At 36.8% G+C, this 22113-nt stretch overlaps 1 protein-coding gene across 2 annotated transcripts in view; it reads left to right on the forward strand.

The window, feature by feature from the left end:
- The window catches only part of OXCT1 (3-oxoacid CoA-transferase 1), a 143918-nt gene that overhangs the window by 23514 nt on the left and 98291 nt on the right, over nucleotides 1-22113 (forward strand). For both annotated transcript variants that reach the window (XM_007961481.3, XM_073014782.1), the window contains exons 6-7: nucleotides 2709-2815; nucleotides 5004-5064. In XM_007961481.3, coding sequence (XP_007959672.1) covers nucleotides 2709-2815; nucleotides 5004-5064 — 168 coding nt within the window. The remainder of the gene's footprint in view (nucleotides 1-2708; nucleotides 2816-5003; nucleotides 5065-22113) is intronic.

Below are 22113 nucleotides of genomic sequence, written 5' to 3' on the forward strand. Positions count from 1 at the left end.
TGGTGAGCCTGGAACAGCACATGAGACAGAGAGTGATAAGGATGGAGACTGAAGAGAGGCAGGAGCCAAATTCATGCAGTTTGAATTTTACTGGACATAGTGGGAAGCCTATGGATTTTGAATAAGGGTGAGAGTGATGTAATTTGAGTTGTGTTTTGTAACTATCACTGTGGCTGCTGGGGTGGTGGTTCTTGTTCTCTCTCTCTCTTTTTATTTATTTATTTATTTATTATTTTTTTTTATTTGAGACGGAGTCTCACTCTGTTGCCCAGGCTGGAGTGCAGTGGTGCTATCTTGGCTCACTACAAGCTCTGCCTCCTGGGTTCACGCCATTCTCCTGCCTCAGCCCGCCAAGGGCTGGGACTACAAGCACCCGCCACCATGCCCGGCTAATTTTTTGTATTTTTTAGGAGAGACGGGGTTTCACCATGTTAGCCAGGATGGTCTCGATCTCCTGACTTCGTGATCTGCCCACCTCGGCCTCCCAAAGTGCTGGGATTACAGGCGTGAGCCACTGCGCCTGGCTTTTTTTTTTTGCTAGGAAGCCAAGAGCAGAAGCAGTGAGAGAGGGTTTAGGAGGCTGTTGTGTTAATTTAGGTGGGAATGGAAGGTGGCTAGACCAAGGTGGTAACAGTGGAGTTTGAGAGAAGTGGTTGGAATTGATGTTACATTGATGGTAGAGCTCACAGGATTTGCTGGTGGATGGGTAAGGGGTATAAGAGGAGTCAAGCATACTGTGTAAGATGAGTGAAGCATGGGCCTTGTCAATGAGCTCTGTTTGGGACATGGTGCATTGGAGATGTTCATTAGACTCCAAGAGGAGGTGCTTAGTGGACTTCAGATCAGGGCAGAGTCTAGAGCCAGAACAGAGACTTTGGAGGCATCAGCATGTAGTATTTCAATCTATATACTAGATGAGTGTCTAGGGGCTGAGTGCAGATAGAGAACACCTCATTGACATTTAGAGATTGGCAAGAGAAGGAGCAGCAAAGAGAAATGGGAAAGAATGACTAGTAAGTGAAGAAGAAACCCAGGGGCATCTGGCAACTTGAAAGATAACAGAAATTTTAAAAAGAAGGGAATGATTAACTGAGTGTGAAGAGGTTGGTAATACAGGACCTGGAATTGAATAACTGGATTTGCAAAAACAGAGGTCATTGACAACTTTAAGAATTATTCCTTTTTGGAATAGAGGGGATGAAAATCTCATTAGATTTGAGAAAGAACCAAAAAGTGAGGAAGTGGTGACTACGAAATGTACAATTCTTTCAAGTGAGTAAAATAGCTAGTATGATAAAACCAATTTCTTCCCCATTTTTAAATTTCAGTAAAACTAACACTCAGCAACAGCTGTGTAGACATACCAGAAAATTATGTAACTGGAATATAAAAGAAGCGTATTTATTGACTTTGCCTTACATTTGCATATATTTACCCCAGTTTTCTAGATCTGTGTGTAAAATACTGAACTATCGTTGTTGGTATTTACAGTGATTTTTGAAATACATAAGCCATTACAAAATAACTTAGTATATTGATATGTGGTTCAGAAATATCTTTCATATAATTTATCTTAGTTCCTATAGTAAGATCCTCATTCATCAGTTATTCCCTAAGTTCATTAGTCTTTTTTCTAGCAGGCAACTTGGTTAATGTCTTTAAAGTAGCTTTTATTTAAGAAAAGTTTTGTTTCAAACCGTGGTTGAAGTAAATGTACCACAATTTTCTATAGCAGCTTTTTGTAAAACGCAGTCTGTTTTTCCACTAGGGGGTGCAATAGGGATGAGAATGGAGTTCTGCATTCCCATGGCTCCATTTTGTGCCATGATGAAGTGTGGCAATGGATGTTTGTTTTAATTCCTGGAGATAAGCCCTCAAGAATAAAAGAACATGATGGCAAGACAGTTTTGCTTTATGTTCTTCCCCCCAAAATTCGTAGTATAATTAAAAGGCAATAAATATAAATAAAAATCAATAGCATTCCCTAGACCAGTAATGTCAGAAGAGTAGATAGGAGCAAATGTAATATTCACAGTAGCAAGAGAAACCACTAAGTACCTATAAATAAACCTAAGAAAAATATATAAAGCTTTTATGGAGAAAATGATAAAGCTATTGAAGGAGGTCAAAGAAAACCTCAGTAAATGGAGACATATGCTATGCTCATGGGTGGGAAGATAGGGCATGTTGGTTTTCTCCAAATTTACTGATTCTGTGAATCCCATTTAAAATCTCAACAGGTGATTATAGGTTAATGAGGATATCCGAATGATAGATTTTTGTAACTGTTTTATGTAGAAAAACAATATTGCATAGACCGTTTTATGCAAACTATTTTTTTCAGGGGGAGGGAAAGAGGGACTATTTTTCATATTCAATATATAACCTGTACATACAAATAGTAAAATGAGAATAGTCTATCCTTCAGGCCATAGAACTTTCAGTTCCTCAAATGCACACGTTTTCTTTTGTCACTGGACCTTTACTTATCTGTTTCCTTAGCTCGCCTTTGACCACTTTGACTAAGTCCTTTTTGCCTAACACTGCTTATCCTTGAAGTTTCTGAGATGCTTTTGCCTCTGAGAAATTTTCCCTTGCTAGGCTTGTATCCTTATTATCTACCTCTGTCAGAGTGTCTCTATCGGAGGGCCTCTATCACAATCAAGACCTGTGCAAATACCTGACAATGCCTTCTGCCTCTTCTGCAGGTGAGGGAGTTCAATGGTCAGCACTTTATTTTGGAGGAAGCAATTACAGGGGATTTTGCTTTGGTGAAAGCCTGGAAGGCGGACCGAGCAGGAAACGTGATTTTCAGGTATTGTGATAGTTTTAAAAACACTCGTACATATCAGCAACTCTATATTTTCTAAATTATGATTACAAAAATGGACATCAGAGCAAATTTGCAGTTTAAAAATGTATTTCGGAAATGGCCCAAGATCATACACGCCCATGTGTATTGCACATATATAGGTGTGTGCAGGGCTGCTGGTATGTCCACTTGTGGGAGTCTGTTTGGACTGGTTGATATCCATGTTGCAGTGCTTGTTAAATATTTGAAGTTATATGCCCTTTTATATAGGCTTGTCCAATTGTTTTTCTTCTTGTGTATTTTAGTTGCCAAGATCAGTTACATGTTTAGAAAATATGACATCATACAATTTAATTTAATCGATACTCTAATTTACATGTATTGTCTTAAAATGTCAAAGTTAATGTGATATTTTGAAAGGATACTGCTAATAATCTTTGGGGTCAGTCCTTCAGTCCTTTTAGTGTCTTCTAGGAAATGCTTACAAAGGTCCTATCTGAAAAATTGGTTAACCTTTATAATACTAAATTTTCAATCCTCACTCTCTGGTTAGTGACAGACTTTATAGATTTTAAAATATTTTGGTTATTGTAAGCATAGTAAGTATTTATTTCCTGGATTTATAGATTTATATAGTTGTTTTTTGAGGATTATGAAACCTTCGAGTGTACACTTTAGTTTTCCAAACTGTTTGATCTTGAAGACTTTACGTATCAGATTACAGAAATCATTGTTTTTGCTCATTTATCATTTGCTGCTTTCAATTAACAATTTTTAAATCTTTAGCAAATGCAGTTTTGGTGCAATTACAATTAAATTCTCAGTGATACTCTCATACCGCTTTTTATTTCTGAAGGACTTACGAGATATTAATGCTCTTTGATTTCTTTAGTCAGTTTTTTAAAGTACAACTAATTTTGGCAATAACAGGAGACATTTTACATCATCTTTACCTCATGTGACACGTTTGTGTAATATTTACAAATGCTTAGTTGCTTTTTTAAAAAGATTAACAAAATTGTGTACTACAAAGCAGAAAGGAATTATTGAAAATATTCCCACATTTATTCTGTGCTACAGTGGCTGCCTCTGGTATTTAAAGGCTACACAAGGGCTATTCTAGGCACTGACTTTATGCTGGTGGTTAATGAGTTCTGGTGTGAAGTGAAAGCTTACATCACCAATGATCAAGTGACCTTAGGACTGACTTCATATTTAGTGGGACAGCTGGAACAGAAGTCTGTCTAGGTTATTCAAGTGAGGGACTTGGGACTCCTTTGCCTCTGACCATTCTGCCCTTGGAGCTTTTGATGCCTGGATGTCTGGTGGGATCTAACCCAGCAACTTGTGAAAGTTCACGAGGGCTCCTTTCTCAAGGATGCTCCTATTCCTGTACTAATTCTTCAATCTGAGCAAAAGAAATATTGGTGGCTCAAAAAGAGCTAGTAAAACATGGCTGTGACTTACTTCCTTCTACCAAAGAAATTCTGCTGTCAACCTATATTCCCAGAGACAAAAAGTATATTTTAATTTTTATCATTAGGGGAACTGTATTGAGGAACATCAGAGTGCAAAACCATCAGCAAAATTAGCACCTCTTCGAAATTTTTACACCTCAAGGTCTGATATGGGTGTTGTACTTTCAAAAACTTCATCAGAAAATGATTCTCCAGAGTTATCTTTATAGGTGACTCACAAATTATCAATGAATGTTTCATTTAGTTTCAGCAATAGGCTTCTTCTCTTCAATAGAGAATGTAATTACTATACCTTCTCATGTGAAGCATTTGCTACTTTTCCTTTCTTAATATTTTAATGAAAGCAAGTGGTTGAATGAAATATTTAACTAATAGGGACAAAGCATACTTGTTAAAAGATTAAGGGAAATTAACTTAGATTTATTAATATTCTTTTTTTGTTGTGGCTATATGTTGAATGTGAAAAAATAGTTCCTCTTTCCCTCAATCCTGTTCAAAACAAAACTATATACATTGAATAAAGTAGTTATTTTTTAAAATTTATGAGATATTTTTGAAAATTTATTAATGGAAAATATGATACACTCTTTTTAGAAAGATTCTTAGATTCTTAGTTCATAGAAATTCTAATCTATAAACCCTTAAAGGTGACAGAGATGTTTAGTTTTGGTCTTTTCCCCCCAACTTTCTTTTCTCGTCCACCCCTGATGTAGGAAAAGTGCAAGAAATTTCAACTTGCCAATGTGCAAAGCTGCAGACACCACAGTGGTAGAGGTAAGAGGTTATTTTTGAATTCTTGGTGTTAATTATTTAACTTGATGTTAAGTGTTAATTCAATAAAAAGTACCACAGTTCATTTGTTTTCTGGATAACAATGACAGATTTTGTTTTGTTTTGTTTTGGAAGTGGATCCATTCTATCTGAATATATAATAGTTAAAATTTTGCTGTAACTTCAGCTTTCTGGTTAGATAGGGTCTCACTAGAAGGCTCTCTTTGGGAATCAAGCAATGGGACCAGCTTATAAAAGTCCTTTGATCCTTAAATGAAATAGATCTCCTTGAGTGAAATCCCAAGATGAATTTATGTATGTGGAATCCCTGGAAAATAGTAAATGTGTCAGAAGTTCATGATCTTACTGTGATAGATTTTGTGACTTTAAGGGAAGAGCGTTGCACAAATAACTACTTTGAGGTGGTTCCATTCAGAGCATATTCAGGCACTGACTGTCCTTTGAGTATCTCAGTATTTGGAAGAGGCTTGAATAATTCTGTAACCTTCCCAGGCTTAAGGATCCAGGGCAGAAACAGGGGCTTATACCAAAACTGTGCCATTTTGGTTGTAACATATTGAACCTCAAAGAAGACTTCAAATGGTTCTCAACTTGAGGCCTTGAGGATCAACTTGGAATCGAATTTTCATGGGAGTTTGAGATAGTTTTTCCTTGGGGGGACTTTATAGGACCCCTATTGGGATCTGGAATTGAAAATACATAGGTTCCTTAGTGATTTTTCTCATGATGGCAGATGTTGTATGTGGTATCTTTTGATTCATTTATACAAGTTTAAGGTAATGTTTCATGAAGTCAGTACAGTGTATTTTGAAACAATCAAATGTTAGAGTTTTGTTCCTTTCTTGGAAAAAGACGTGTGCTATTTTTAAAGTGCTGAGGTATATGTTACTTTCAACCAAGGCGTGGTGGTTCCTTTTGCAATGGCTTTACATTTTCTGCCTTCAAAATGGATAATGTGGCTTACACTTTCTGTATAACCTATCTTTAATTTATTCATCCATCTTAATGACCTGTCCGTGGCACACAACTTTAGTGTTACTGAAAAAAGACCTACAGCATAGCTTAAAATAATCAATATTTTTATACCCTGTTGACATCCTGTATTTCTTTAAAACTGTCAGAAACCAGTATTTCTTCCCAGAGTACAGAGGGGCATTATGCATTATCCTGGGTGAAGTTCTTTTTAAAATTTTTCCTGTTATAATCTGGTTCTTTTCAGTGCATTTCATTTCTTACAAGAGCAGAAAATAACCTTGTGTTGAAGAATCATTGTAGGTATTAGGAAAGAGAGACTCTTTTGGCCTAAGGAGAGAAAATCCTTTAACTGAGCCTACAAATGTAATAAAGCCTGCCCTTCTGTGTCCTGGAACAGACATCTCTGATGGATCACAGAATGCTTTCCTGGTAGGCCAAGACACACATTAGGGTCTCTTTCAATACAGTGAAATGGGCAACCGCTCCTAATTCACTACACTTTCCAGTATGGTAGCCACTAGCCACATGTGACTTGTAAAATTAAAATTATGGCATGGTGGCTCAGACCTGTTATCCCAGCACTTTGGAAGGCTGAGGCAGGTGGATCGCTTGAGCCCAGATGTTGGAGGGCAACATGGTGAAACCCTGTGTCTACAAAAAATTACAAAAAATTAGCCAGATGTGGTGGCATGTGCGTGAGTCCCAGCTACCCGGCAGCTGAGGTGTGAGGATCGCCTGAGTCCAGGAGGTCAAGGCTGCAGTGAGCTGTGACTGTGCCACTGTGCTCCAGACTGGGCCACAGAGTGAGACCCTGTCTCAAAAAAATAAAAAATAAAAAATAAAATTGACTGAGAAATTGAATTTACATTTATAATAGTCCCATATCAAGTAAAGTTACATGTGGCTTGATTTGATTACAATACATGATTACTGTATTGATCAGCACAAGTAAACATTATCATTGCAGGAAGTTTTATTGGACAAAGCTGGATTAGAAGGATCAAGAATAATCTGTTATACTAGTTCAGGAACATAAGCAAAACAGCTCTTTGGACTATAGGATATTGTAAACCTACCCCTGACACCTGTTCATAGTAGAAACATATAGTATATATAGTAGAAACATGACCATAGATTGAATTGTAAGAACTGTGCTCTCGAAAGTGGAAAATAATTTAGAATTGGAGTTAGTGCCTAGATTGGGCATTTTCTGATATGAAGTCTGATTTGGCTTTGTGACTTGTATTTTGAGTCCAGTGAGTACCCTGGACCTCTAGCCCCCTGCACTGGCCTCCAGGTTTCTATGACTTTTCAAGCCCCATCTTGCTTTCTTTTATGGGGGTCATAGTGGGATGGATGAGCTAGTCTCTAAAGTGCAACATTTAAGAGGAATCTTCAGAGATCATTAAGTTAACTGCATGTTCTTCTGCATGCAAAATGCTAATAATGTTAGCTACTATTCAAGCATTTACTATGTGTCAGTCACTACCATATTCCTTATGTGCATTATTTTAAATTCTCACAATAGTCTTATGAGATAGGAATAACAATTATCTTTATTTTAGAGGTGATGACTTAAAGGCATAGAGAAGTTAAGTTGTATACCCCATATCCCACAGCTTAGGTGGAACCAGGATAGACCCACAGAGAAACTGATTCCAGGGTGTCTACTCTTTTCCATTATGTTATGAAATGCTTCCATATTATCTATCAATGGATGCTTTAAACTCTTGGAAGATATCTCCAGAAGTAGCCCATTTGAATGCTAACTATTAGATACAAGCAAATAAGGAGTTTTTTTTTTTTTCCCCCAGCTTATTTTTCTATCCCAGACCTTCCTTGACAATTATTTCAGTTGTAGTCTTTTTTTTTTTCTTCTAGTACAGTCTACTTTAGAGATGTCTTTGAGAAAGGCATCATCCTGTGTTCAGTGGCCCTGTGCATTCCTTCAGTCTTTCTCTTGAACTCTTTTCATTCTGTTGTCTAGCCTTTGACCTTTAAGCTTTTTACGTATTTCTCTAAATGTGGTGACTGAATGTCTGTTTTAGTACTATAGTATCTTAAGCAGTGGGAGGCATAACCAGCGTGACTACCCCCTATGTAACATAGTCAATGGCATCTTTTTTTTTTTTTTTTTAATAAAAAACTCTTAGCTCATCTCCTTTCTTTTGAATTGTAGAATCTGGATTAGAGCTTGTCTCTTAAAGCTCTATGCCAGCATCTTCACACTCCACAGTGCTGTATATTCTCAACCTTTCTTCTCCCTGGTGATTTGAGTTTTGACTTGAGTTTTAGGGAAGATAGAACTATAAATATTTAAAGTACTAATAATGATTCCTTTAGGCATCTTAAATTTGTTTTGGATTTAGAAGCAGGGTGGCAAAGGAACATACCTCTTGCTTTTCTGTTTATAATTTTTAAATTATATAATTTACAGCAAATGTTTTACATTGAGAAGTAAATGAGTATGTTTATTGTGAATTTAAAATAAAATCAAATTGTCCTTGGTGTTACTTATTTCTAGACTCTGCAAAAGGGAAACATTAGTCCTTTTTGGCAAAGTTTTTTTCAGATGTGTTCTAGACCAAGGGCCCCCAACCCTCAGGCCACGGACCTGTACAGGAACTGGGCTGCAGAGCAGGATATGAGTGGTGGGTGAGTGAACATTACTGCCTGAGCTCTGCCTCCTGTTAGATCAGCCCTGGCATTAGATTCTCATAGGAGTGGGAATCCTATTATGAACTGTGCATGTGAGGGATCTAGGTTGCTCGCCCTTACGAGAATCTAACGCCTGATGATCTGAGGTGGAACAGTTTCATCCCAAAACCATGCCCCCACCCAACCCCCGTCTGTGGAAAAAGTGTCTTCCACAAAACTGATCCCTAGTACCAGCCAAAAAAGTTGGACTACTTTTCTAGACAAACTTATGAGTTGTATAAAACCATAGAGGTGATCACTTATGTGTGTTTTTAACAAAACCAATATGAACATTACATTCATATTTCTTTAAATGTGCAGCTATTTGCATGCTTCCCCACAAAGCTGTGACACAGTTGATGCTGGCTGTATCTTCCTACCCTTCTTATAGACCTGGGTAGCTACTTGGGAAAAATAGTGCACATGGGCACATATTGCCACACATGCCAGAGAGATGTTTCTCTTTTCAGTCCAGACAGTGTTATTTCTGGACCTCCCTCTCTTTGAGTGAGGGTGAAGTCTTCCCTGATAAACTTTACAAGTTCAAGTGCAAAACCAGCCAGGGAATGACTCTTGGGTGTTGCCTTCCATGTGTATGACAAGGAGTAGCAAGGACTCTTGAGTCTTCCAAAGGGAACTAATTGGGCTGTTTCTCAGGAGGAATCCTGTTATTGTGTTCAGCTCTCAACTCCCTATGAACCCCCCTGCTAGTCTTCTGTGTGCATAAGCTACCATCCAAGTTTCTCTGGAAATGGCCTATTTCTATTTTTTTTTTTTTTTTGAAGGAGCCTATAATAGAAAACCAATGGGGAGGGATGAGAGTGCTTCACTCAGGAAACTGTTGATGCGTTGTCTCCTGCAAGCAGCCTGGCATGCACGTGCTGTCAGAAAAGGTTGTCTGACTCAGCCACTGAAGCTGCTGAGGCTGCCTGTGACTGAAATAACCTCGCTGCTGTGGATTTCTTTGTGCTGTCAGGCTTGTGCCGTGGCTAGTTTACAAGACAGCAAAGGTTTACCCAAGGCTCTTTCAACTATTTTAGTTAACTTCAGCTTTCAGTCAAAATAAGTATATTTATCATAACATAAATATACTTACTTTTATTGTATTTAAATTGTGGTATGTTTGCCTGTAAAAGAATTGTTTAGATGATACGATATTTGGTGCACACAAATATTTACTATAGCCTGTGTGGTTTATGATGTACAATATAAACTGAATATCGGTGAACCCATCTAATATAAGAATTAGAGGTTAATGGACATATAGAAAATTATTTTCAAAAGTGGTATTCTAAGACTTATATTTATAAGAGCCAGGCTTCAGGGAGCTGCATCTTCTGTGTTCTGTACCAGTGCCTGGCATGTGGCATCGTTTTAAATTTTTTAAATTTTTGTGGGTATATAGTAGGTGTATATATTTATGATTATTGGGCTGTTCAGATTTTTAATTTCTTTCTGGTTCAATCTTGATAGGTTCTATATGGCTAGGAATTTATTCATTTCTTCTAGATTTTCCAATTTATTGGCATATAGTTGCTCCTAGTAGCCACTAATGATTCTTTGAATTTCTTACCAGTTATAATGTCCCCTTTTTCATCTCTCATTTTATTTGGGTCTTCACCTCCACCCCCACCCCCACCTTTGTTAGTCTGGCTAAAGGTTTGCCAATTTTGTTTATCTTCTCAAAATAGCAACTTTTTGTTTCATTGTTCTTTTGTATTTTCTTCATTTCAAATTTATTTCTGCTCTGTTCTGAATTTCTTTTACTAGTTTTGGGTTTGGTTTGCTCTTTTCTAGTTCTTTAAGTTACATCATTAGGTTATTTCTTTTTCTTTTTTGATGCAGGCACTTATAGCTATAAATTTTCCTCTTAGTAATTTTTATCTGATGAAATGTTCTATGGATCTCTATTAGGTTCATTCTATAGTGCAGGTTAAGTCCTATGTCTCTGAATTTTCTTCCCAAGAAATCTGTTCAATGCTGAAAATGGGGTGTGGAAGTCTCCAGCTGTTGTATTTTAATCTGTCTCTCTTTAGCTCTAATAATACTTGCTCTGTGTATCTGGCTGTCCCAGTGTTGGGTGCATATATATTTATAATCATTGTATCCTCTTGCTGAATTGACCCCTTTATCATTATATAATAAGCTTCTTTGTCTCTTCTTACAGTTTTTCTCTTGAAATCTATTTTGTCTGATATAAATATAGCTACTCCTGTTTTGTTTTGTTTTTTGGGGGGGTTTCCATTGGCATGGGATGTATTTTTCCATCCCTTTATTTTTGATCTCTGTGTATCTTTATAGGTGAAGCATGTCACTTTTAGACAACAGACCACTGGGTCTTATTTTTTTCATCCATTCAGCTACTGTGTCTTATTGGAGAATTTAGTCCATTTACAGTCAGTGTTATTATTGATAAGTAAGGACTTACTCTTGCCATTTTGTTTTTTTGTTTTATGGTTGTTTTGTGGTCTTCTTTCTTTCTTTCCTTCCTGTCTTCCTTCTAGTGAAGGTGATTTTTCTCTGGGGTGCTTTGATTTCTTGCTTTTCATTTTTTATGTGTCTGTTGTGTTTTTTTTTATTTGATGTTAGCATGAAACTTGAAAAGACTGTCTTATAACCCAGTATTTTAAACTGATGAAAACTTAACATTAATTGCATAAACAAATAAGCAAAAAGAAAACTAATACAAACTACGCTTTTTTTTTTCTTCTTGAGACAGAATTTTGCTGTTCTTGCCCAGGCTGGAGTGCAGTGGCAAGATCTCGGCTCACTGCAACCTCTGCCTCCTGGGTTCAAGCGATTTTCCTGCCTCAACCTCCTGAGTAGCTGGGATTACAGGTGCACCACCACTAATTTTTTTGTATTTTTAGTAGAGACAGGGTTTCATCATGTTGGCCAGCTGGGCTCGAACTCCCGACCTCAGGTGATCCACCCACCTCGGCCTCCCAAAGTGCAGGGATTACAGGCATGAGCCACTGTGTCCAGCCAAAACTCTACACTTTTGCTTCATCCCTATGCTTTTTAATTTTTTGTTTCTCTTAATTTCTTATTGTGCTATGTCTTGAAGTTATTGTAGTTATTCTAATTGGTTCTTTATTTAGTCTTTATGCTTAAGAGTGTTTACACACCACAGTTACAATGTTATATTAATAATATCCTGTGTTTTTATGTGTGCTTATTATTACCAGTGAGTTTTGTATCTTCAGATGATTTCTCTTTTGCTCATTAACATCCTTTTTTTTTTCCCCCCCCCCAGATCAAAGAACTTCCTCTATCACTTTTTGTAGGACAGGTCTGGAGTTGATGAAATCCCTCCCATTTTGGTTGTCTTGGAAGTTCTTTATTTTTCCTCCATGTTTGAAGGATATTTTGCCATATGTACTATTCTAGGGCAAAAGTTTCTTTCCTTCAGTCCTTTAAATATGTCATGCTCCTTTCTCCTGGTTTGTAATGTTTCCACTGAAAAGTCAGTTGCCAGACATATTTGAGCTCTGTTGTCTGTTGTTTCTTTTCTCCTTTTCTCTTACTGCTTTTAGAATTATTTATCATTGATTTTTTTGAAGTTTGATTAACTCCCAAAAGGTAGCTTTGGAGGTAGTCTTCCTTGGGTTAAATTTGCTTGGTGTTCTATAACCTTCTTGTACTTGAATGTTTATCTTTCTCTAGGTTTGGGAAATTTTGTTATCCCTTTGAATAAGCCTTTTACTCCTATCTCTTTCTCTACCTCTTCTTTAAGGCCAGTAACTCTTAGTATTGGCCCATTCGAGACTATTTTCTGGATATTGTAGGTGTGCTTCATTGTTCTTTATTTTTCTTTTGTCTCCTCTGACTGTATTTTCAAGAAACCTGTCTTCAAGCTTAGTGATTTTCTTCTGCTTGATCAGTTCTGCTATTTAAGAGACTCTGATGCATTCAGCAGTATGTCAGTTGCATTTTTCAAATGTAGAATTTCTGCTTGATTCTTTTAAATTATTTCAATCTGTTAAATTTATCTGATAGGATTCTGAATTCTTTCTTTGTTATCTTGGATTTCTTTGCATTTCCTCAAAACAACTATTTTGAATTCTGTCTGAAAGGTCACATATCTCTGTTTCCCCAGTATTGGTCCCTGGTGCCTTATTTTGTTTGGTGAGGTCATGCTTCCCGAGATTGTCTTGAGGCCTATAGATGTTTGTTGGTGTTTGGGCATTAAAGGTTTAGGTATTTATTGTAGTCTTTGCAGTCTTGTCTTGTTAATGCCTTTCTTTGGAAACGCTTTCTAGGTATTCAGAGGGACTTGGGCTCCAATCATAATTGCTGTGGTTTTTGTAAACTTGTAAGAGGTATTGTCTTGATGGCCTTAGTTAATATCCAGAAGAATTTTCTGGGTTACCAGTAGAGACTGCTGTTCTTTTCCCTTACTTTCTTCCAAACAAGTGGACTCTCTCTCTCTCTCTCTGTGCTGAACCCCCTGGAACTGGGGGTGTGGTTAGTCAAACACACCCCTATGGCCACCACTACTGGGACTGCTGGGTCAGGCCTAAAGCACTGGGTTTTGCCCAAGGCCTGCTGTAACTACTACCTGACTACCACCTATTTTAACTGAAGGCCCTGGGGCTCTACAATAAACAGGTGGTGAAGCCAGCCAGGTCTGCGTTCTTACCTTCAGAGCTGTGAGTTCCCCAAATGCTGTCTGATTTTTGGTTCTTGTGATGGTGCTTTTCTGTGTACAGATAGTTGTTAAAATTTGGTACTCCTGAGGCGTGGACACATGGCTTCATTTCCACCATCTTGCTCCACCACCTCTCTATCTCTTTGAGGAAAAGATCATGGGTGTGTCTGCCGTCCTGCCAAGCAGACATGTAGTGTTTCTGGTTGGTGAATGAGGAAAGGTAAAGATTGCAGTGTAACTGATAATACAGATTTTCATTTTAAATGTTTATTTTGGAGGATAATGAACATATACAATAGTAACCAGAGGAGTATAATTTACCTTCGTGAGCCCAACACCTTAACTCCAATGACTATCAACCCATGGTCACTCCTGCCCCATTCACATCCCCATCTCTTTGCCTTCTCCCTCCTCTAATTGATTTGAAGCAAGTACCAGATATTACAGTGCAAAGATAGTTTAAGGAAAGTTCACTGATATTCAAATTCTAGTGTACTAGGTATTTTTATAGGTTCTGGAAATATAGCAGTGAACAAAACAAAATTCACTGCTCTCATGATGCAGTTTACGTTCTGATGGTCTATGTTGATAATAGGATGAATAATAAGTAAAATTTGTAGTATATTTGATATTGCTAAGTGTTAAGGGAGGAAAAACAAAGCGTGAAAAGGTGTCTGAAATGTCAGGGAAAGAAACTGAAACTTAGGGTGGTACAGTGAAAGACCTTGGTGAGATGACTTCTGAGTAAAGACCTCAAGAGAGTGAGGAAGCTAGATTTGCAGCTAACTGATGGTGGAGACTTTTACGGCCAAATGAGTAGTATGTGCAGAGGCCTGAGGCAAGAGCATCCGTGGTGGGTTTGGAGAACAGGGATGACAAACTATTTTCATTGTATGGTCGTAGGGTGTGGAGTCTTGAGAATTAACTTTCTCGAGAGTAATGGCAGTATCTTTTTCAAAGACTTTGTGACTTTTGACATTGGAGCCTCCTGGTATTTGTGACTCTGGCCCTGTTTGGAGAGCTTTGTGTTAATAATTCATCATACATTATCTTAGAAATGATCAAGCTGGTTGTTTTACTTTACAATAGAAGGTGGGAACACAATGGATTTTAACCAGGTGACTTAAGCACTAAAGTGGATCCTATGAACATTTAATTTTCATTATTAAGCAGGCCAATTAATGTATCGGTGTTTTAGAGATTTGGGCCATCTTGCTTCCTGCTTTAGAGAAATGAAAATGCCTAAGGGGTGTAAGCATAATTCCTTCCCTCTTAAATTTTTGTTATTCTTTAGACTGCTAATCCCTAATGATACAGTTTTAAAAGCAGTAGAACTCATAATTTTTCAAGAGGCAATAAAAAGAAAGTTGGGGTAGGAAGAAAAATGAAGCTTCTGTCCATATAAGACAAAGACTTCTCACCATGTTGAAAAACGTCATTAGATTCCATTTCAAGAACACACACATCCATACACAGGCTCATTCCTGTGTGAAATACATTCACACATAAATATCTCTGACATATGGAGGCATATTTGTGAGAACTTGGCTGAAATGTCAAAGTTGGCATTCACTGTGTGAACTTACTATGCTATATGCTCTTTGCTGCTCTTTAGAATTTACCTGGTTAAAGCTCTCTATTTCAGGTAGCTACGTAGAATGAGGTTAGCAAAAAACTGTTCCTAATCTTCTTGAATCTACTCACATGGGCCAGTTGAGTTGAACACTTGACACAAGTTTTTTTAAGAGAAAAAAAATAAGGTGTCTATTTGACACAATATGGAAAAAGGAAATAACTTCCTTTCACCAACCCTCCCTGAAGAATCCTGAGTCCTTCGGAAGAATACTATCACCTTCCTACATGTTAACTTTTGGGATGGATGTGGTGAATGATAGATATCATTTTACACAGGTTGATTTTTTAGACATGGTAAATTATATAAAATCTTCAACTTATATTTATTTTCCGTATTATTTTTCAGTTATATATTTTACTTGTGCTTTTAGACTTTTTAAAATTGATTACTAAATCATTCTTAAAGAGATCTGTAAATTCTGTGCCACATATTTAGCCAGGTATAGAATGCTTTGAAAATATAATATCCTAACATAAGCAGTATTTAAAGACAATTCATTCGTTTCCTTGAGTTTTCATGAAATGCTAGGTTGGTTTGAAAATATTTGGATGCTAATGAAGATGTACTCAATGAAGACATATTGTAGTTGAGTAGTTTGGCAGAATAACCTAATAGAATTACTGTTATGTTAGTATTTGCTGTTTCTACCAAGGAAGCAATAAATATAAAAATATGGACTTGAATGAATGCCTAGTATTAACTTACTGCATTATTTTACATACGCTTGTGTATTAACAAATAAATATCATTCTTAGCTTAATGACCTTTTGCACCCAGAAGAATAGCAGAATAGAAATAGTTTATTGGTGATAAAAATGTATTAAACAAAGTGCTAATCTTGACATTTTATTTCTTGTTGCTTGGTAACAATGCTGCAGCTATGTGAGAGAGTTCCATTATCTCAAGTACAATGGACTTCATTGCATTGTGGGGTAAAAATACCAATTACAGCAAGTCATTTGTATGCCATTATCCTTACAAAATTTTGGAGCTATTTTTTATAGTTTGTATAGAGATCCTAAAAGAAAGTCATTTAAATAATATATTCGCCTTTCTTGATGGAGCGGTGAATTTTATCCTAGCTATTTTTGGCTTTTTGTCTTTAGTTATAGTTTTTCAGGCCTCAAATTTTTTATTAACCTGTATTATGTAAATCCAGGCTTTTAAATGTTATAAATATACACATTATAAGTGATGCTTCATAGTCCTTGTTGAACATCTTTTATCCTTGACCACTTAAGAGAGAAATATCTGGGTGGAATTTTTTGGAATTTTTTGCCTCATGAAAAATAGGGCATATTCCTCATCCTTCTCTAATATAGAACTTCCTAATTCAGGACATCAGGAGAGCCTGTTGAACTAATGTGGTTTGTATTAAATGAGAGGATGATTCATGTTGTATAGAACATTTTTTTCCCTCTGTAATATTGGTTCACAGTTATTACTTACAAGGATTGACAAAATATAGTCCATGGCCTGTTTTTGTACAGTCCAAGAGCTAAGAATATTTTTATATCTTGAAAAGACCATTTTTTAAAAAAAGTATGTAACAGTGTGTACCCTGCAAAGCCTAAAATATTATTTAATCTTTCACAGAAAAAAGTGTGCAGACCCTTCATTTACAGCATAACTTCTATTTCTGTAGTCTGAACATATTAAGTCACTCAGTATTTCTTAAAGGACCAACATACTTAAGTAGAACTGAAATAGCTGGTGTGAAGACAATGAATAGAAAATTAATTAGAATAATGTGAATTTGTATAGATGCTGAGAAATGACTGCAATTTTGTGGGACTGGTTTTGGGACATCTATGAAGGGAAGATCTTGTGCAAACAATTTGTATATCCAGCTCTAGTTGCTACCATCTTTTAACAGCACAATGCTTCTGTCAATAGATCTGACATTAATATGATGTAATTACATATTGATGGACTCATTTTATTAGAAGCACTTGCCTTTTTCTTGATTATTTGACTTATACTTGAGGGCCAGTTTCTCATGTATAGAAATGTACAGCCAGGCCATGTGCAGTGGCTCATGCTTGTAATCCTAGCACTTTGGGAGGCCTAGGAGGGTGGATCACCTGAGGTCAGGAGTTTGAGACCAGCCTGGCCATCCTGGCCAACATGGTGAAACCTCGTCTCTACTAAAAATGCAAAAGAAAAAAAAATAGCGGGGCATGGTGGCAAGCGCCTGTGATTCCAGCTACTCGGGAGGCTGAGGCAGGAGAATTGCTTGAACCTGGGAGGCAGAGATTGCAGTGAGAAATTTTTGCCAGTGCACTCCAGCCTGGGCAACAAGAGGAAAACTCCATCTCAAAAAAAAAAAAAAAAAAAATGAAACAAACAAAAAATGCACAGCCAGATGAATGTCACTAACCAGGATAATGGGTGGAATCTCCTCCAGCCTGACTAGTGTCCAGCACGTGGCTGTAGCTTCTGCTGGCTGGCAGTTTCCAAGAGCTACAGAAATAGTCCAGGGCTGAAGTCGTGCTGTATTCTTGGGGTTTGGGAGAGCCTTATATATCTGATTTTTCATCTGTATCATCAGCATCTTAGGAGGAGGAAGGCAATGATGGAGAGACTTTGAGGATGGTGAGACTGATTACTTTTTTTCCCCCCACCAGCTTTCTAAACTGCCTTGTAACTCTCTGTTTTCTTTTTGGTCAGAAACACTTTTGTAAGACTTATTTATTTCTTATTTGTTGGTAAGGTAAAGCCTCAAATCAGGAAGTTTAACCAGGGTAGCAATGTGCTTTCTTGTCTTGCACCAGTCCTCTTACACAGCAGAAAAGGATTGAAACAGCCAAGGTTAGTGATGAGTGGCAAGTCAATTATTTAGCTCGATTCACTTAACTCCCCTTTCTTATAAACAGTGTTCAGAACTTCACACTTGAGCACCATTTCTGCAGTACCATGTGTTTGATATTACTTTGCATAATGCTTTGGGCTTTTCAAATCACTTTCACATATAATATCTCATCAGATCCTCTAATCACCAGGTGAAGTTGGAGGAGAAGCAGTTTTGTTACAATATTGTAAGTGAGAAAACTAACGTCGATAAATTTCTTGGACTAGAAAGCTAGGCAGTTGAATGGCTTCATGAGAAGGACACTTAGAAGACCTAGCTTAAGTCCTGAGTCCCTCTGTGACTTTCTGGTTGCTCTGACAATATTGAGGCTTTATTTCAGGATATGTATAAAGAGGAATTATAAAAATCTGAATGTAGGTAGGTATATAGGCATTTGTAGGAGCTTGGATTTTAAGTGCATTTGGAAAGGTCATAATTTTAGCTTGCATGTTGTATGGAGAACAGACTTTAGAGGCACAAAGGGGCAGACCAATGAGGAGACCGATGTGATCTGGGTGAGAGCTTGATGGTGGCTTGGACTTGAGTGGTGGAGAGAAGGATAGAATTAAGAGATACAGTATGTTGGGAGAGGAATCTATCCAACATGCCCATGCCTTAGATGTGGAGAGCCTGGATAGAGGAAAGGTAGAAATTAAAATTACTCCTACGCTTGGCTTGAGCAATGATATATCACTTACTGAGATGAGAAACCTTGAATGAACCTGTTGGGGAATGAATCAAGAGCTCGCTTAGGATTGATTGGCTTCTTAGGCATTCAATTGGTAGTGACACAGGTGCAGATGGATATGTTATGTGTAGTGGTCAGAGGGGAGGTCGGGAAGGTAGTTACACATTTGGGGATAATTCACAAATACTTGAGTTAGGGTTATGGAATGGAAAAGATCACATAGGGGAAGAAGCTCTGGGACTAATCCTGAGGAGTCTTATCTTTTTTCTTTTCTTTCTTTTTTCCTTTCTTTCTGTTTTGTTTTGTTTTGTTTTGTTTTGTTTTTTAACAGAATCTGAGATTAAGATTTGCTTCTCACTACTTTTGCAACCTTAGACAAATGACTTTAGAATCTCGGCTTCCTTACAGCCTCTGTTGTTTGCTCATTTCATGGGTTTATTTTGAGCATCAGTGGGATAGAGCATTTCAGTGTGTTTTTAAAGCTTTGAAGTGCTACATTCTCACCTTAATCCCTCCTGATGCTTTGATTAATAAACCCTAGGTGACTGTTGTTCTCATTGACCCAGTGATGATGACTATTGAACTGCATTATAAATGGCAGCTGGCAAGGCACATCCTCTGTATCCTTTCCTTGTCTTCCAAAGTTCTTGATCTAAGAAAATGAAAATTCCATAATGCCTCCAATTCCTAAAATCTTAGTGCATGATCAAAAAACTAAATTTTGTTTTAAAAATATTGTTAGCTTAAATCCTTCAGAAAACTAGCCAGTATCTGAAGTCCGTAAAATCAACTTAAACATGCTGATACCTTACATCAAGCAAAAACTATAATGACTCTTGAGGGGAATATTATGGACATCTTCAAGAGAGGAAGGTTCTTATAAATCTGTCACTTCATTAGTTTGAGTTGTACACCCTCAAATTGATGACCTCTCTCTGCCTTTGTATTTGAAGTATGGAGCATTAGTTAATGACCCATTTTATCTCTTTTTATATTTTGGCTCAAAAGATTCACATATTTTGGTTTGGGATGAAGAGTAAAGTTATTTTCTGCTTAAAACTTGCTTGTGCTGAATTACCACTTGACTTTTTTATTCTTTAATAAAAAAAAGTTTACTTAGCTCATGATTTTAGTGGGTAGAAAGTCCAAGACTGGGCAGCTGTGTATGGTGAGTGCCTCATGCTGCTTCCACTCATGTCCTAAATCGGAGGAGGAGTGGGTGTGCGCAAAGAGATCATGTGATGAGAGAGGAGGCAAGAGCTATTTGACTTCTTTTGAACGAAAGTCACATCTGTTGTTGTTCTTTTGGGGGCATAAATAAAGAGGGCCTCAGATATTGATGCTTTCTGTTCACCTGTGGGCATACCACTCCGTGAACACAGAGGGACTTAAGGTTCAAAATGTAAGTTATGTGGAAGGAAGTATTTTCTTTTCTTCCTTATGATAGCTTTGCGTTATTGAATTTTTATAGAATTATGAAAACATCTTTTTGGTTTTGGATGGAACAGTTTAAAACAATTAATAGTTCCTAAGACTAGGAGCTAAGAATTATTTAACTGTTAGAATGTAATGGTCTTCTGCTCTGTGGTTTATTCCATGAAGAAATCAAGTTCACTCATGTCTAAGACTAGAGGTTACCTTCTCTGATTCAGCTTTTTCAAGTTTAATGATAATACAGTGTTTCTGCCACTGAGTAACAAAGTCCACATTCAGATTCTTCAGCCACTAATGTCCAAAAGTATAGGTCACCTTCTCTCTGATTCAGCTTTTGAAGTTTAATGATAATATACATTGTTTCTGCCACTGAATAACACATTTGGGTTCTTCAGAATTCTAAATACAAATCCCACCTGAGGAAAGTTAAACTGGAATGTGAAGAACCCTGCTACCTTTTCTGTGCCTTCTGTGAAAAGGATCTGGGTCATTCATTTAAGGAATCTATTTTAGTTTCCTTAATAATTGCAGAAAAGGATACAAGTTTTGCCATGTATTGTGAAGAAGTTTCTGTTCAGTTTTGAATTTCACTTTAAATTTTGGAAAAGCTTTGCCGACACAGACAAAACTCAAGAAAAATTCGTCGTTATTACCAAACTCAGATGAATACAGGTTAACTATGAAAAGCTATGAGATAAAGAATGAGTTTGAAAGTTTTGGTGTAATTTAAATTTCTCTGAGGAATTTACAAAACTCATTCATCTTGAATTGGCTTCTTAGAATTGGAATTAGACCTTTAGAAATAAAAGTAGTATTAAGTAGAATCTGAAAGACATTTTTATAAGTCAGCTTCTGCTATAAAAAGTATTTTAGCTGCTGGCTGTTTTATTTATAGTTTTTTGTTCAGTGCTCTTGGCATCTGAATATGTTTGCACTCAAAGTGTTTTCACTTATTTTTCCTCTGTGGTTTGTGTTTTTAAGGTACAAGGTAATATTTTATATGTAGATTGAGGACTAGGTTTTATAAGGAGATAGGAAAACGGAATGGAAAACTTTCTTAATGTAATTCATTCCCAGGAAATAGGGGCAGTGAAATGGTCCAAGTAGACTCTATATAGCTAAGGTGTGCTCTACACAGAGTGTGGTAGATGCTATAATTGAAATATTTTCAATAGTGGTAATATCAGTTGAAGGAGATATATAACCTAATAATTATGAAAACAAGAATAGTGACAATTTCTGTTTATACCATGCACTTACATGCAAAGCACTTTATAGTAACCCAGTGAGGTCAGTTTTATTGTCTATATTTTATAGAAGAACAAATAAGGATAAGGAAAGACTTTAAGATAACAGAAGTGGTAGGGGGAAGAGTTAAAATCTAAACACTTCTTTGTGCCTCTAAAGCGTATGTTCTGAAGCAAAAACAAATGATGTTTGGTATATTTTGAGGTGCATTTTACATTATGCTTTGCAATGTTAACAATTTTATCTAATTTACAGTCTCCTTACTTGCAGGTTCATAGACCTTTAGTTGACTGAATTTTTCAGTTAACTTAGTGTAGCCCCAGAATAATGTTAATACTTTCATAAATGCAAAATTAAGAATTGTTCAGTAATGTTAACATTTTAGAGCATATGAAATAGGATAATCTCCTAAAAGCTGTAAAATTAGAACCTTCACATTTAGGAAGATATAATTTTTCCTCCCAATTGAATATGAGGTAGATAGTATTATATAGTTGTTTGAATTCAAAATAGAAACTTTAGGATTCTATGTAATAACTACTGGTAATGATTATTTAAAAAATAGCCACTTCCAATTTCAGGTCAAACATACAAGGAGATGGAAAGTTGCCACACCCATTCTCACAATAAGAAAAATGCTGAATAAACTGAAAAATCCACAATTCTTCTTAGATCCATCAGAGGATTAAAGTCACAGGGCAAACCACAACCCCCCAAATTGGAGAGAGATGGGCTAATATGGAGAATCACAACTTACTGGAGCAGAAGCCTAGTAGCAGAAATCTCCATGGGAACCTGTCCTGGGGTAGAAAACCTCAAACTATAATTGATGAATTGTTGGAGGCTCATGT

This window comes from Chlorocebus sabaeus, chromosome 4 (genome assembly GCF_047675955.1).
Source record: "Chlorocebus sabaeus isolate Y175 chromosome 4, mChlSab1.0.hap1, whole genome shotgun sequence".
NCBI classification, from domain to species: domain Eukaryota; kingdom Metazoa; phylum Chordata; class Mammalia; order Primates; family Cercopithecidae; genus Chlorocebus; species Chlorocebus sabaeus.